The sequence below is a fragment of the Larimichthys crocea genome, chromosome XX (assembly GCF_000972845.2).
Source record: "Larimichthys crocea isolate SSNF chromosome XX, L_crocea_2.0, whole genome shotgun sequence".
Taxonomy (NCBI): Eukaryota; Metazoa; Chordata; class Actinopteri; family Sciaenidae; genus Larimichthys; species Larimichthys crocea.
Genome location: NC_040030.1, coordinates 9,895,149 through 9,908,599, shown reverse-complemented (window position 1 = coordinate 9,908,599; position 13,451 = coordinate 9,895,149). Strand labels below are relative to the sequence as shown.

The 13,451-nt window shown below is 40.4% G+C and overlaps 1 protein-coding gene across 1 annotated transcript in view; it reads left to right on the top strand.

The window, feature by feature from the left end:
- Nucleotides 1-3,098: 3,098 nt before the first annotated feature.
- LOC104924625 (round spermatid basic protein 1-like) overlaps nucleotides 3,099-13,451 on the top strand; it is a 37,676-nt gene continuing 27,323 nt past the window's right edge. Inside the window, exons 1-2 of the mRNA XM_027272119.1 lie at nucleotides 3,099-3,858; nucleotides 10,223-10,375. Of these exons, the coding sequence (XP_027127920.1) occupies nucleotides 3,189-3,858; nucleotides 10,223-10,375 (823 nt within the window). The 5' untranslated portion in view covers nucleotides 3,099-3,188. The remainder of the gene's footprint in view (nucleotides 3,859-10,222; nucleotides 10,376-13,451) is intronic.

The window sequence follows — 13,451 nt, the reverse complement described above, 5'->3', positions numbered from 1 at the left end:
ACACACACACACACACACACTCGGAGAAGCACAGCAGGTGGGAAGACATAATGTGATTATTTGCTTGTGCTCACATGTAGCCAATGCTCATTTTCAGATTAATTATACACTACATTACAGTGCAATCTATCTGGAGGTGGTTTAGACAGCTTTGTGTTTGGTCTCATGTTAGTCACTGATCTATGCACCTGTTACAGCGAGAGGACCTACAACAACAGTTTTACCTGGATCTTTTTTTTGCTCTAGAGTGTGAAACGTCTTGGTTTTTTGACATCTAAGCTTTATTGATTTCTTAGAAAAAGGTTCATACATGCTGGCAAGAAGATCTTTTTTTGAAATCATTTCAAGGTTGCAGGAGTAGAGTTTTGAAAGAAGAAAGAAGTCGAGGCACATTGATTTTTCATCCCCTAAACTCTTGTCCAGTGTAAACATTTAGGAGGATCTATTGACAGGAATTGGATATAATATTAATTAGTATGGTTTCATAAATCCACACAAAAAACTGCCAAACCATGATAGTAAAAGACTGTAGAATATGATTATATTAGTGTTTTACTGTAAAATTAACAATTTCTAATATAAAACACTACTTTATTCTGAATACCCTTAAATGGTATAGAAATAAAGGTTTTGAAATGTGACTGTTTTACCGTTATGAGGAAAACATATTTCATGGCGTCTTTTATCCATTAACATTGTCATGGTTTGGCAGTTTTCGATCATAAAATAAAGTACTTGGAGGTGGTACCTGCTGAAAAGCTTGAGAACACTGTTCTAACATATTTCAAGAAAAGGACAAAAACTAAACTAACTGCTCAATACAACTTATAAATTAATAATATAAGGTGCTAAAAATACATATATTGCACCATGCAGGCCTCCCACCACTCCTCCTGAACTTCCTCTCCTTTATTTTACCCCTTGCTTTTTTTCTACCCAACTCACCTGATAATACATGCACTGTTTCCTCCTGTAGCGAGACTAAACCAGCAAAATATCAATACACGGTCTGTTTCATCACACACACACACACTCTCTCTCTCTCTGTTGTATAAATTAAGCCAGGTTGATATCTTAACTGGGTCACTCAGTTTCCCATGGAGCAGTTTACTGTTATGTAATAGCTTATAAATATAGCCAATCAGTGTTCAGTATATGTGAGCAGCAGCAGCAGGCTGCACTGGCGTCTGAAGAAAGTGAAAACTGTGTCAGCTCTGTTTTAAAGAATACAGTCTAATGTATTCTCACATTGCACTAACTTCACAGCGTTCTTCTGGGCTGTTTACAGCACACACTCACTCACTCACAGACATCAGATTTGCACTTTGCTTTGCATCATACAATAATCTTGTCAAATGTTTATGGCCAGTTGTAATTTACAACCCGCCCTGTGCAGTCACTAATCATGTTTAGTATTCATGCTCGGCTGTCACACACTGACAGGCCACGTACTGAGCGCTCCGCCAATCAGTCTGAGTGAAGAAAATGTTTTCATCTCCATAAATCAAAGTGTAAACAGCGTTGGAGGATTCGTGGCCACTGTATAATGATGTGTTCTGTGTGTGATAAACTCATCCAGTTGTGAAGATTGGAATGAGGGCAAGTTTATCTCTTGATGAGAACATTTACATTTTGACAAACATACACACACACATACACACCGGCTCACTTCTCTACATGATCTGTCATCAGAAGTGGGCAGCTGTTTTCTTTTAAGGGGCTGATGGAAAATAGTAGAAAGGAACAGGTCCCGTTACAGACACCCCAGAGGAAACAGCAGTGTGAAGTTCACCCTGTGCACCAAACCTTCTCACCATTTGGGTTTAATGTACCCTAAAATCATTTCCAGCCTTAACTGAAGCACTGCAGGCGCACTCCTTTGACTGTGCAGCCGTGTGTCAAGTCTCAAATGTAAAACAAAGACAAACAAACTGAATATCTGGAATATTTCCCAATGATTTTGTACGAGGACAGAAACCACTATCAGGTGGGTGTCAACAGCATATTTGAGTAAAACAAAACACTGATTTGTCATGTATAATTAAAAATGTTCAACTATGTTTTTTTTATTATAGGCCCGTCTCCACAGATGTATATGTGGATTTGGGCTTTATAAAACTATACCTGCAACTAAATATACTAATATTGTGTTCAAACCTAAAGATGTTAAATTATAATCTCATTTATACTCTCATGTTAGTCCTCTTTGATTGTAGTCACTGATCTACGCACCTGTTACAGCGAGAGGACCGACAAAACAAAGTTATACCTGGATCATTAGTTTGCTCTAAGAGTGAAGATAAAGAAGAAGAAAGGAAGTCGAGGCACATTGATTTTTCATCCCCTAAACTGTCTTTTAAAGGTCCAGTGTGTAAGATTTAGTAGGATCTATTGACAGGAATTGGATATAATATTAATTGGTATGTTTTCATAAATCCTACACACAAGAAACTGCCAAACCATGACAGACTATAGTTAATTTTGGTAATATTAATTTCTCTGCACATGCTTCATTTTTATGCACGTGTTTATTTCTCAGCACATGTTTAAGGACTTTAGGACATAAGAACATCTATCTATCTATCTATCTATCTATCTATCTATCTATCTATCTATCTATATATATATATATATATATATAAGGGGCGACAGTATCTCAGTCTATAGGGCCTTGGCTTGGGAACCGGAGGCCGTCTCAAGTCCAGCATGGACCAAAAATATGGAAGATGGACTGGTAGCTAGAGAGGTGCCAGCTCACCCCCTGGCCACTGCCGAGGCGCCCTTGAGCAAGGCAGGGCGCTCCTCAGGGGGGCTGCCTATCACTCCACCATTTCTCTCCAAATTGCATGTCTATGAACCCTTGTACTGCATGTGTGTGTTCTGGGTTAAAAATGCATGTAAATAAAACAGAGTGAATTTTTTTTCCCCTGTTGAGGGATTAATAAAGTATCTCCTCTTCTCATCTATCCATTGTTTATATAAAATCAATTACAGTACATACAGCAGCTAAGCCCCGCCCCCAGTTTTTCCCTCTCTGCCTGTCAGTCAAGTGTTGGTCCCGCCCCCTCCCTGCACGCCTGTCAATCAAACTCCGGCCCCGCCCCTTCACTGCCTGCTTGCACGTCGCGCAAAAAAACAGCAGCGGCGGCCGTTGGGGAAAGAGAGTAAATAGAGAGAGAAGCCTCAAGATGGCTGACTCGCAGGGCTCCGCTCACCTCACAGGAGCTGCTGCTGCTGCTGCTACTGCGGTAGCCCCGGCGGTCACCTCCGCCAAAAGCCCGCTCGTCAAGCCGACCGAGGCGAAGGGAGCCCCTGACAACCGCTCACAGTCTTCCCGGGATTTTAACCCGCCGCCGCCGCCGCCCAAGAAGGTCCGAGTCGAGGAGAGGAGCGTTAAACCCAAGAAACTCAGCAGGGAAGGAGGAGTGGGAGGCAACGGTAGCGGCGGCAAAGAGAAACTCCAACAGCCAGCGAAGCAGCAGAGTTATGGCAACAGCACGGGATTGTGGAGCCTCAGCCCGGTTAAGACGAGCGGCAACAACAACCCTCCGGTGCCTGCTACCGGTGGATCCCAACCACCGACAAACACACACAAAGTATTCAAACAGAGCGATTTCTTCCTCCACAAAGCGCCTTCCTCCGCCAAACCCAAGAAACCGAATAAAGATAAACAGCGGGAGAAAGAGAAGGAGAAGGGGAAAGGAGGCGGAGAAGAGAAAAAGAAACATAAACTGTTGGTGACCTCCGGACTTGGGAGTACTGTTACTAACAACAACAACAACAGCAACGATATCAGCAGATTTAATAACTCTTCTGCGGTGAAGAGAGAAAACGGGGAGGTCATGTTGCCACCCAAAGGTAGGCCATCATATGTGTATTTTCTGTCGTTTAATTATACTTGAAATAAAGTTTGAGTTGTGTTTATTATAAGTAGGCTAGAGTTGTGTTGTTTTATAGCGACTTGGCTCATGGTGGAAATGTACATGTGGCCCGGGAGTGTGCAGTAGTCTGCCTCCTAATTCGTCTGGACAGTCCCGTTTTCGGACTAGCTACAGCTCGAAAAAGGACGCTCCTAAACGTTGTAGAGAAAACACACATACTCCTCATATTCATAATCACGTTATAAAAGGTGTTTACACCGAGTTGAGTGGCCGTAAAGCCCCCGGGTTTGATCGATGTTTCTGCGGGCTATGGCTGCCAGCCTTCCGCCGCTTGTTCACCCGCTCGTGAACCCTCGAGCTCCACAACAGCGTTCCAGGGCAGTTAGTCGCGCGACCTGGTTGTTATACATTGTGACCAACGGCCGCTCTCGTGCCGCTGCGGAATCATGGTTACGTAGTTACGTCGTATTAACACAACATACGTTGTTTTTTTTAATCATTTAACATTAAACGTTAAAGGGCGAATTAAACGTTATGAACGGCGTTAAACAAGCTGTAATATATGTCGTGTCTGCGTAACGATTTGTATAAATTATTAGTTATTCTGTTGCATCCGTTTCGCGTGTATAAATATGTTATTTTCTACGGAGTGGTGTATGTATTAAAACTACACGCTGCTGTCATAACAATATGACAGCCGCCCGCCATTATAGGGTAAGTGTTGTTTTGGTAGAGCACCACGCCCCCCTCTGTAACCTCGGGCTGTATGGGAAACAGACTCACCATGTTCTACAGGCAGAGCATGATGTATTCATGCCCACATTAACTTGTTTCACCACTGAAACCATTCTTATTACTACACTGAAGTAATTACACTTACACCTTATTAAAAACACCGATTTATTTATTGCTACCAGTGCCAATAGTTTGAGTATGACCACTTGTTTGTCATTTAGGCGGTGAAAAGGTGAAAAATAGTCGCTCATGTTTAAAGAGTCAATTGAATAAATGATTAACAGTTAACAGAACAGAACATACCACATTTAATTATTGAGAAAAATTAAACATCCATTTATTGTTAATGATTTAATTAATAAACATTTTACATAAACACCATTACCAGACAATACAAACAACAATATACACAGGCTTATAATACATAGATATATATAAAACAAATGTTCATAAAAGGCATTACGTTGTAAATGTATTATATTATGTTTTACATTATAAAATAAAAGCATGCTGTAGATGATCAACATTACTACTACACTGTTGCCCATAAAGTTATTATTTATGTGTTATTATATTTATACTCGTCACGTTAATTGTGATTTAATTGGAACTGTGATGTGTTTGGAAGAGATTGGTCAGTAAAGTTTTGGGAGGATACACTTTATCTATCAAGAATAGATCACATTGTTACTATCATTTCATGAGAAGAGGTAAAAAATATTTGATTCCAACTTTATGGACAACAGTGTAAAACAATCGATGTCACATTATTTTATATTATTGATTTTTATCTGTTCCTGAGGAAGGATTATTATATTCAGTTGACTGATTGGTCACGACACTGACTGCTCATTTCTGTGTTGTTCCATTAGTGGAGCTTGTGTTTGTCTTTTTTTTTTAAATTTCATGTGTTTTGATTGATTTTGTGGGTGTTTTTGTTCATTGTCACACCAAAGCCGTGTCTCAAAATCTCTTGATGTGTTTGCTGGTGCGTGTAAATGCTGTTTGTGTATGAGTGTTTAGACGTTAGGTGAAGTACCGAGTGGTCACATGCAAATGTGTGCGTCTCTGTGTGCGAGTGCATGATGTCACCCTTTTCCAGTTGGGCAGTTTAAGAGGTCATGACATACTCTGAAGAGCCACTGCGGTCAGTGTGAACACCAGGACGAGACGTGTTGTTGGCCCGTAGCCCGAGCAGTGACACAGTCTTGTAAACATGCTTTGTTGGATGCGCTTGCATGGATCAGAACACAAAAGTGGGATAATCATAAGACTAAAAGTCAAAGAATTTATTTAATTTGTGGTGTAAGAAGTCAATTTTGATGTTCATTTTAAAGCTCTTAATGCTGTATGCAGTATATTCTTAAAATAACTTCTGCAGTGCTGTCATTTAGGCTGCGACATGATCATCTCTGGACCAGACTGTTGGAAATTTAAATGCAGACATAAGTAACAATAGATAATAGCCGTTCTTCAACAGTCCCACGGAGGTGCTCTTGAGCAAAGCGCTGCACCTCTAATCGCTGTAGTGAGGTGCTTTAATGGCCAGCACTAGGAGACTGTAATTATTTTGAGTAGCTTCAAATTTGAAGATGGGGAAGTGTATGAAAGTGGAGCAGAGTGTTGCTGGAAAACATTAATCCTGAGCAAAATGTTTCAGGGATTAAAATGCTCCATTCTGAGCTGTACTTTCCTGTAAAAAAATAAATAAATAAAATGGAAATGGTGTGTCAGTCTTTTAACTTGTGACGCAGCTGCATTCAACGCTGTCTTAAGATGTCACAAAACACGTTTTGATCTGTGTTTTTCTAATATGCATTGAGTGGCAGGCTGGCTTAGGAGTTAGACAGAGCGCTGTTCAGCAGGAGGACGTGAGTTTGAGCCCTTGAGCCAGAGAGCGAGTCCTGCCAGCTTCAGGAGCTCCGCTCTGAGGCCGACGATTGTGCTCTGACCTTCCTGGAAGGGAAGAATTTTCCTACAGAGTCAAAAGAGTATCACATCATCACAGTAATATTATTAGTAGTGGGTTTGCTGTTGAAGGGAGAACTGAGGGCATTTGCCAGGGAGCAGTGACTCCTGGTCTCATTTGGTATTGAAATAAGAGACATGAGACTGACTAGACTAAATGTAGCGGACAAGTGGGCCAAGACAAAGAAACATTGCTGGATGGGACAGGCTGATCTAGTGTGAAAGAAATTGCTGTTTAACTCAAAAGTCAGTTCATCCTCGCTGAGTCACTGAGACCAGCTTGTTGTTGAAGTGTATTTAGTGGTCTGATATTATAATTATAAGCAAACGCAATTCTCCTAAAGATTATTCACACATTTAGGTTGAGTTCAGACATATCCTAACGATAAAAAAGCTGAAATATTTTCAGAGATTACGGCTGATGCAGCCTGTTTTTAAACAAAGAGTATGCTAATCTGGATACTGGCTTGTTTTTTGGTTTATAACTCTCATTATAAGTAATAGGACCTCCACGAAGGTACTTTCTAAACACGTCGACTTGAAAAACAGTGAGCACCATGATTATTAGTGTTTCTGTTTCCCATTCATTCATATACAAGTCATGTAAACCCGTGTTCTGGGGAAATCGGGTGGCTTCAAATCATGTACATGTCTGAATTTGCAGTAATTAGGTTTGTTGTGTGCATGTAAATTCACCGCGCTGACAGAATCCCTGACTGTGTCGGGGACTACTCGTGTGTGGCCGCATACGGCGAGCGGGAAAAGAGACAGAAAATGAAGCTTAGCTGCAATCAGCACCCAATTAAGTCACTGACGGCTGGGTCATTTGTTCAGTCCCAAAAATTACAAGACACTCAGCTCTGCATGTGTAATAGCAGTTCAGCATAATGACAGACTGTATTGCTAAATTATTTGGAGATGAATAGTGAAGCGTGGATGTGCCACACCAGCAGGGGTGGACTGACCATCTGGAGTAGCAGGATTTTCCTGGAGGGCAGGTTTACCTGTAGTTTTACAGTCCAACAACACCGATCCAGAACGATCTGAAAATATCACCTGCACTTTAGTCGTCCTTATGGCGTGTTCATGCGGAAACCGATGCAAATTTTCGCCTCATGTTAGTCGCTACAGCGGTATGATCCCAAAATAAAGCGACTACACCATGATGGAAAAACATCCGAATTTATACTTTGTCAGGTCTGTCTGCAAGATGACAAGCAAACAACTTTTAAAGTGCTAGTGTTCGCATCAGTCAGAGCTTTATAATGGTTTATAGGAAAGTACAAATATCTGGCTTCAAGTAACGGACATATAGTCCAGCTTCCTCGCTTATTTCAACATCCAAGCACTCTTTTTTTGCTCTCTGTATAAATATGAAGTAGTATCATTGAGCTCTGTGTGTTCACAGACTACAAAACCACTTTTAAATCTCAAAAGTTTAAAAAATAAACCCTCAGCTCTCTTTCCTCGGGTAAACCGCCCCGGCTCAGAACAGAATCCAGTGTGACTCTAGGTGAATATATAATAATATTAAAGGGCAATGAGCCCTTTATGTGATTTAACGTAATACAGTAGTTTCCTCTGTTCAGGTTATCCTGGACATATCCTGGCCAGTCTCGTGACACATTCAAACCTGTCCAGGCTATGGTGTTTGACATGATGTGGCAGGTTACTACAAGTCAAATGTTATATTAAAATGAAATGTGATTGGATAAGGGTGAAAATTTACATTTACAAAAAGATAAATCAAAATGTGGACACCCCCGTGGACCTTCTGTATTCATGACTTGTCCGACTCTTAAAAGTGAGATAGCGGTGTGTACTGGTGCAGCAGTAGTTACAAACTGCTTGCCTTTGGCCTTCTGTCTTTTCAAAGTGATTTCTCTCCTGTGATCATCCAAACAGTGAAACCCTCCCGCTGCGTTCCCCTTCAAAACCGCGCGCTGCGAGAAAGTCAGAAAACAAAACGAGGGGGGAAAAAAAGAAGATAAGAAGTTTTAGTCACGGCTCTTCATTTCTGATTCATTTACACTTCTAGTTTTGTGCCGCCTTGGCCCGACAAACCAGACACTGTTTTACATTTGGGTTTTTAGTGGCCTGTTTGAACTCCATGACCTCTGTTTATTTTAAGGGGAAGACCCTTCTCTCACACTGTGATAAGTCAGCATGTTCTCCAGTGTATTTAAGGCCACCTGGGCTGATTTATCTGCCATTGCATCTAAATTTAAAGTTCATGAATGCTGCCATTCCGGCATGGTCGGACATGTTTTTATAAATCTGGCAGCAGATCTGAGTGAGCCCTCCTTTGTAGGCGGTTTCCTGTGGAGCTAAATTGATGTTTTGAAATGTGCTGTGTTCTTTTTCACCGGGCAATTTACAATGTCAGGTAATTTTACATCATTTATTTTCTTAAAACGGTTTGTTTCATTCCCGGCATTCCTGTTAACCACAGGGCATGAGGGGCATGACTACATGCATGTTAAGTAACAAAGAAAAAATGACCCGCTGAACTTCAAAACGCAGAGGTATTTATTTAAATACGATCATTAAAAAAAGACTGTATCGACGTACCTCTAATTCTCCTACTGCTTCTTTAAGTCTTTTTACTTTCAAAGCATTTTCTTTCTTTGATCCCACAAACAGCAGAGTCCAACCCCACTGTGTTCACTTTCCCACTCCCCACGTCCACAGGAGAGTGAACAGTCTGAAAACACAGCTTCCTTTTAAAGACAGATCTGACTGAGTTCAAAGAAAAAAAAAGTTCTTTGCAAAAGAAAAGAAAGAAAGAATCGACAAAAGGACTGATGTGGAAAAAGATAGAGGTTTTTTTCCCGGTATGTCTTTATAGGCAAATGAAAAGGAATAAAAGATTTAAAGCTGGAGAGGTATAAAAGATTTGATAAAATGAAAGTTATTTTGAGAAAGGTGAGATTTCTTGAGCTTGGCTGGAGGCGAGAGACTGTGATCTACACCCATCTACGCTCAGACACGCTTTGCTTTGTCAAGAAACACTCCAACAACTGAAGAGGTGTGTGGTATGATATTTACATTTTAAACTGGTGCATTGAGCGCGATTTGCAGTGAGAGCAACATTAAAGTGCACTCCAGTTTCATTCGATCTGTGATGTTCACTCAGCGCTCGCATCGTTGTGTCAGACGGAGAAGCGCTGGAAGAGGAAATAAAATGAGTCCAAACGCAACTGAGGATTTTAGGACTTTTAAGTACGGAATATATTTAGGCTAACATTGGAGTTCAGGGGAAGAAATGTTAGTTATATCCTGATGAAATGTATCTTTAGGTTTATGATTGAAGCTGCAGAGTGCCTGGTGCAGTCTTAAAGGGAATTGAAAGGTAATTACAGCACTGAGGAAACATGAGAGATGAGAGTAGAGGTTTAACAGAGAGATGAATTTGTTGCAGCAGGGAAGGAAAAGCCAAACGTTTTTTAGGAGACCAACAAGATAATGGAAAAGTTAAGGGTCACGACCAAGGTCCAGCACTTGGCCAAGAGTTCAGTTGAGGTGTTTGAGAAAGAAAATCAGAGTGAATGGAGTATTATGTGTGTGTGTGTTTGAGAGCTCTGATGCTAATGTGTTTCTACCGTCGAGACCTGAAACCTTCCTCTCCACTTCCACAGAGCACTCCAACAAGGACAAGGCGAAAGAGAGAGACAGAGAGGAGAGGGAGAAGAAGAAGGTCAAAGACAGAGAGAGGGAAAAGGAGAAGAAGAAGCACAAAGTGGTAAATGAGATCAAGAGGGAGAACGGAGAAGTCAAGCAGCCCATTAAAGGTTGGTGGAAACGCACGTACATGCAAACAAAGTGGTTTATGTTGGGCTTTTTTTAATTTGTGGTGATGTCTTTAAATGGATTCTTCGTCCAAGCATCAACATTTTTTTTTTCTTCTTGTCCCATTTTTATACTAAAAATGGGAAAAAGCCAATTCTTAAATTTAAAAAGCTGGAACAAGTGAATATTTGCTTATTAACAGACATCAACACTTAGTTTGAACATTCATTCTTCACCTTAGAGACAGCAGCATGACAAAAAAAAATCTCAACACAAGGTGCAGTTACGGAGGTTTCAATCATTGCTTAGCAGGTGGAGTTGTTGTTATGGAGATGATTTGGTTGTTATCACATCAAAATTGTTGATCTTTCTGCTGATTGACTCACCCCTTAAATTAATTAAGTATTGCTGCCACATCAGAAAAATAAATATTTATCACTATCATGACCTTTTCACGTTTGTATGTTGTAATAACGTTGTAATAACATTAAACCCCCCCTCCTACCAAGAGCAACTTATCACGTTGTAATGTGAAATGATCTTGTTATAACAATGAATTATCACTTTTAACGTGACGCATATCCAATATAACGTGACACTGATACATTTTTATTTGTCTGGTGTGGCGGCAGTGCACTTCCATAAGTTATTGTAGAGGTTTAAGCGTGATTTGGAAACTTTAAGGCATCGGTGCATCAGGGTATCTGCAGGTGAAACGCACTGAATTCATTTCCCTCAAATAAAGTGTTACATTTAATTTACATAAGCAGCGATATTAGTTTTTAAAATGTTGTTTTCATTCAATTTGTGGGCTGTCTAAGACATCTCACACACCGAAAAACTAATCATTTTTCTTGTCACCGTTGTTGTTGTTGGTGGTGAGAGAGTGAGGATGAAATCAAATGTGTTTCTGTGTTGTAGAAACTCTGTGGGCGTAGCTACACACCCCACAAGCTACATGTTGTATCTGTCGCTTCCTATGGTGTGCAGTAAAAAAAAAGATATGCCATGATTATAAAGTTAAAACATCTTGAGTACAATAAAACTGAGTAGGATCTCTTAGAAAGCAGATATTAATACACACCAAACACAAGTATTCTAGCACTTGGCACTGGCCCACTTTCACCGAGTGCTGTACAGTATATCATCATTATGGTTGTAACATACAAGCAGGAGACACTGCAAACTGCTCAGCACACCAGTAGGTGTTAAAAAAAAATGCTAATGTTGTCACAACAGTCCCAAATTTAGCACACTGTGACGTCGGTAGTAACTGTTTTATTTATTCTCTGAATGTCACCCGCGGTATTAGGTTGACCTTTGCACTGTGCTGCTCCTCACACGGGGAATTTGTGCTTAGAGTTTATTTAGTCTGACCTAAGGTAGCAAACACTGTAATAAGAGAAGCTGAGAGATGAGCCAGGGCAGAGTATCCCCATGTGTCCAGTGTTTCTCTCTGTGACTGTCCGTCTCACTGTATCACCCCCTCATTTGCTCTTTTTTTGTGACTTTTTTTCTGTGCTTGTTGCCTTTTTTATTTGTGTATTTCTCTCCTTCACTTTACTATAACTCAGAAGTGTTTATAATGTGGTTATTACTCAAATAAATGCATGAATAATATTAGGAAAGGACATGTCACAGTAGGTGCTAAAGTTAGTTAATTATATCTATATATCTGTTGATAGACAAAACCTCTAAAAAAGCCAAACTGATCCCAGCTGAGGAATTCATTTTAGATCATTTTAATGTAAACTTTGTTTGTTTTGGACAGAAACAATTTGACAACATCACTTCTGGAATGTATTTTCTGGCATCTTCTACACTGAATTAATCATTATTAATAATAATTCTCAAGAAAATAAACGGCACATTATGAAAACAAGGGATTAATGTGCGATTGTTGAGACCTATATTAGCAAAAACAAACAAACAAAAAAGAGGATGATATCAAGCTTAATGTTATTATTTTTGGCAATGATCCTCTTAAAATGTTGTTTTATAGCAGTGTTTCTCAAACTAGGGCACGGGCCCCCCTGAGGGAAGGCATACAGCCACAGCAGGGGGGCGTGGATGACCAGGGGAAAAATGTGGACGGAAACTAAGTTTAATAAATATGATTTATGTCAGGGGGGAAATAAACAAGTTCGCTGATGCTGTGCTGACCTTTTAATGCAGTAAAATGTAATTTTTCAAGTTTTTTTGTTGCCTCCCCTGTGGTTGTTAATGATCGATTAAAAAATGTGGTACTTTTGTAGCAGGGCTGGAAAAAGTTTAAAAATTAAACTTTAACAAATACATAGACACAAAACCTTGAATTAGGACAATGCAGTACATATATACATTCTGGTACCTCCAGCTTGTACACTCATACACAGATAAAATTGAAAAGCCACCATTTGCCCTGAGGTACATCAGTTTGTTGTGTGTACACTTTCTGAATACGGTGGCAAGTTTCATTGTTAGCCTTTTGACAGTAGTGAATTATTTGCAGAGCGCTGTGACATAATGTCCGTCTCTTTCTGCACACTCGACTCGACCTTTTTCAGACAGACTTTTATTCTGATTGATTTGATTTGTCCTAAAGCTGCGGTCAGACTCGTAGCGTCTCCATGCTGGTATGCCATAACCACACTGTGACATTTGAAGGACTTAGTGAGGCTTTGTCCACGTACCGTAGCCAGCAGGCTGCAGATGAAAATCACAGATGGATAATTTAGCTTACCCATTCAGTCTTCCTACTGTGTGCTGAATGGACAGACGGCCTTGTAACATTGGTTCATCTTCTCAGTGCGAGTGTAAAGATAGCGTGAATTGTAAAGGTGAATTGAGAGAGAGCTAGCGGCTGATAAATAGTCATCCTGTGAGAGAGAGAGGGAGAGAGAGAGAGAGAGAGCCCGGTATTTAATCATGTGCGTTTACAATAATAGAGACAAGCTGGGATACAGGGTGGGATTGAATCAGAGTCGAGAGGGAAATGAGGAGGAGGCTCCTTCCCACCAGAGAATGGCTTTTCTGTAATAGTGTTTAATCAGAGAGTGTTAAGTTTGCAAATGTTGGGAGTGACAGAGTCGGGGAGGG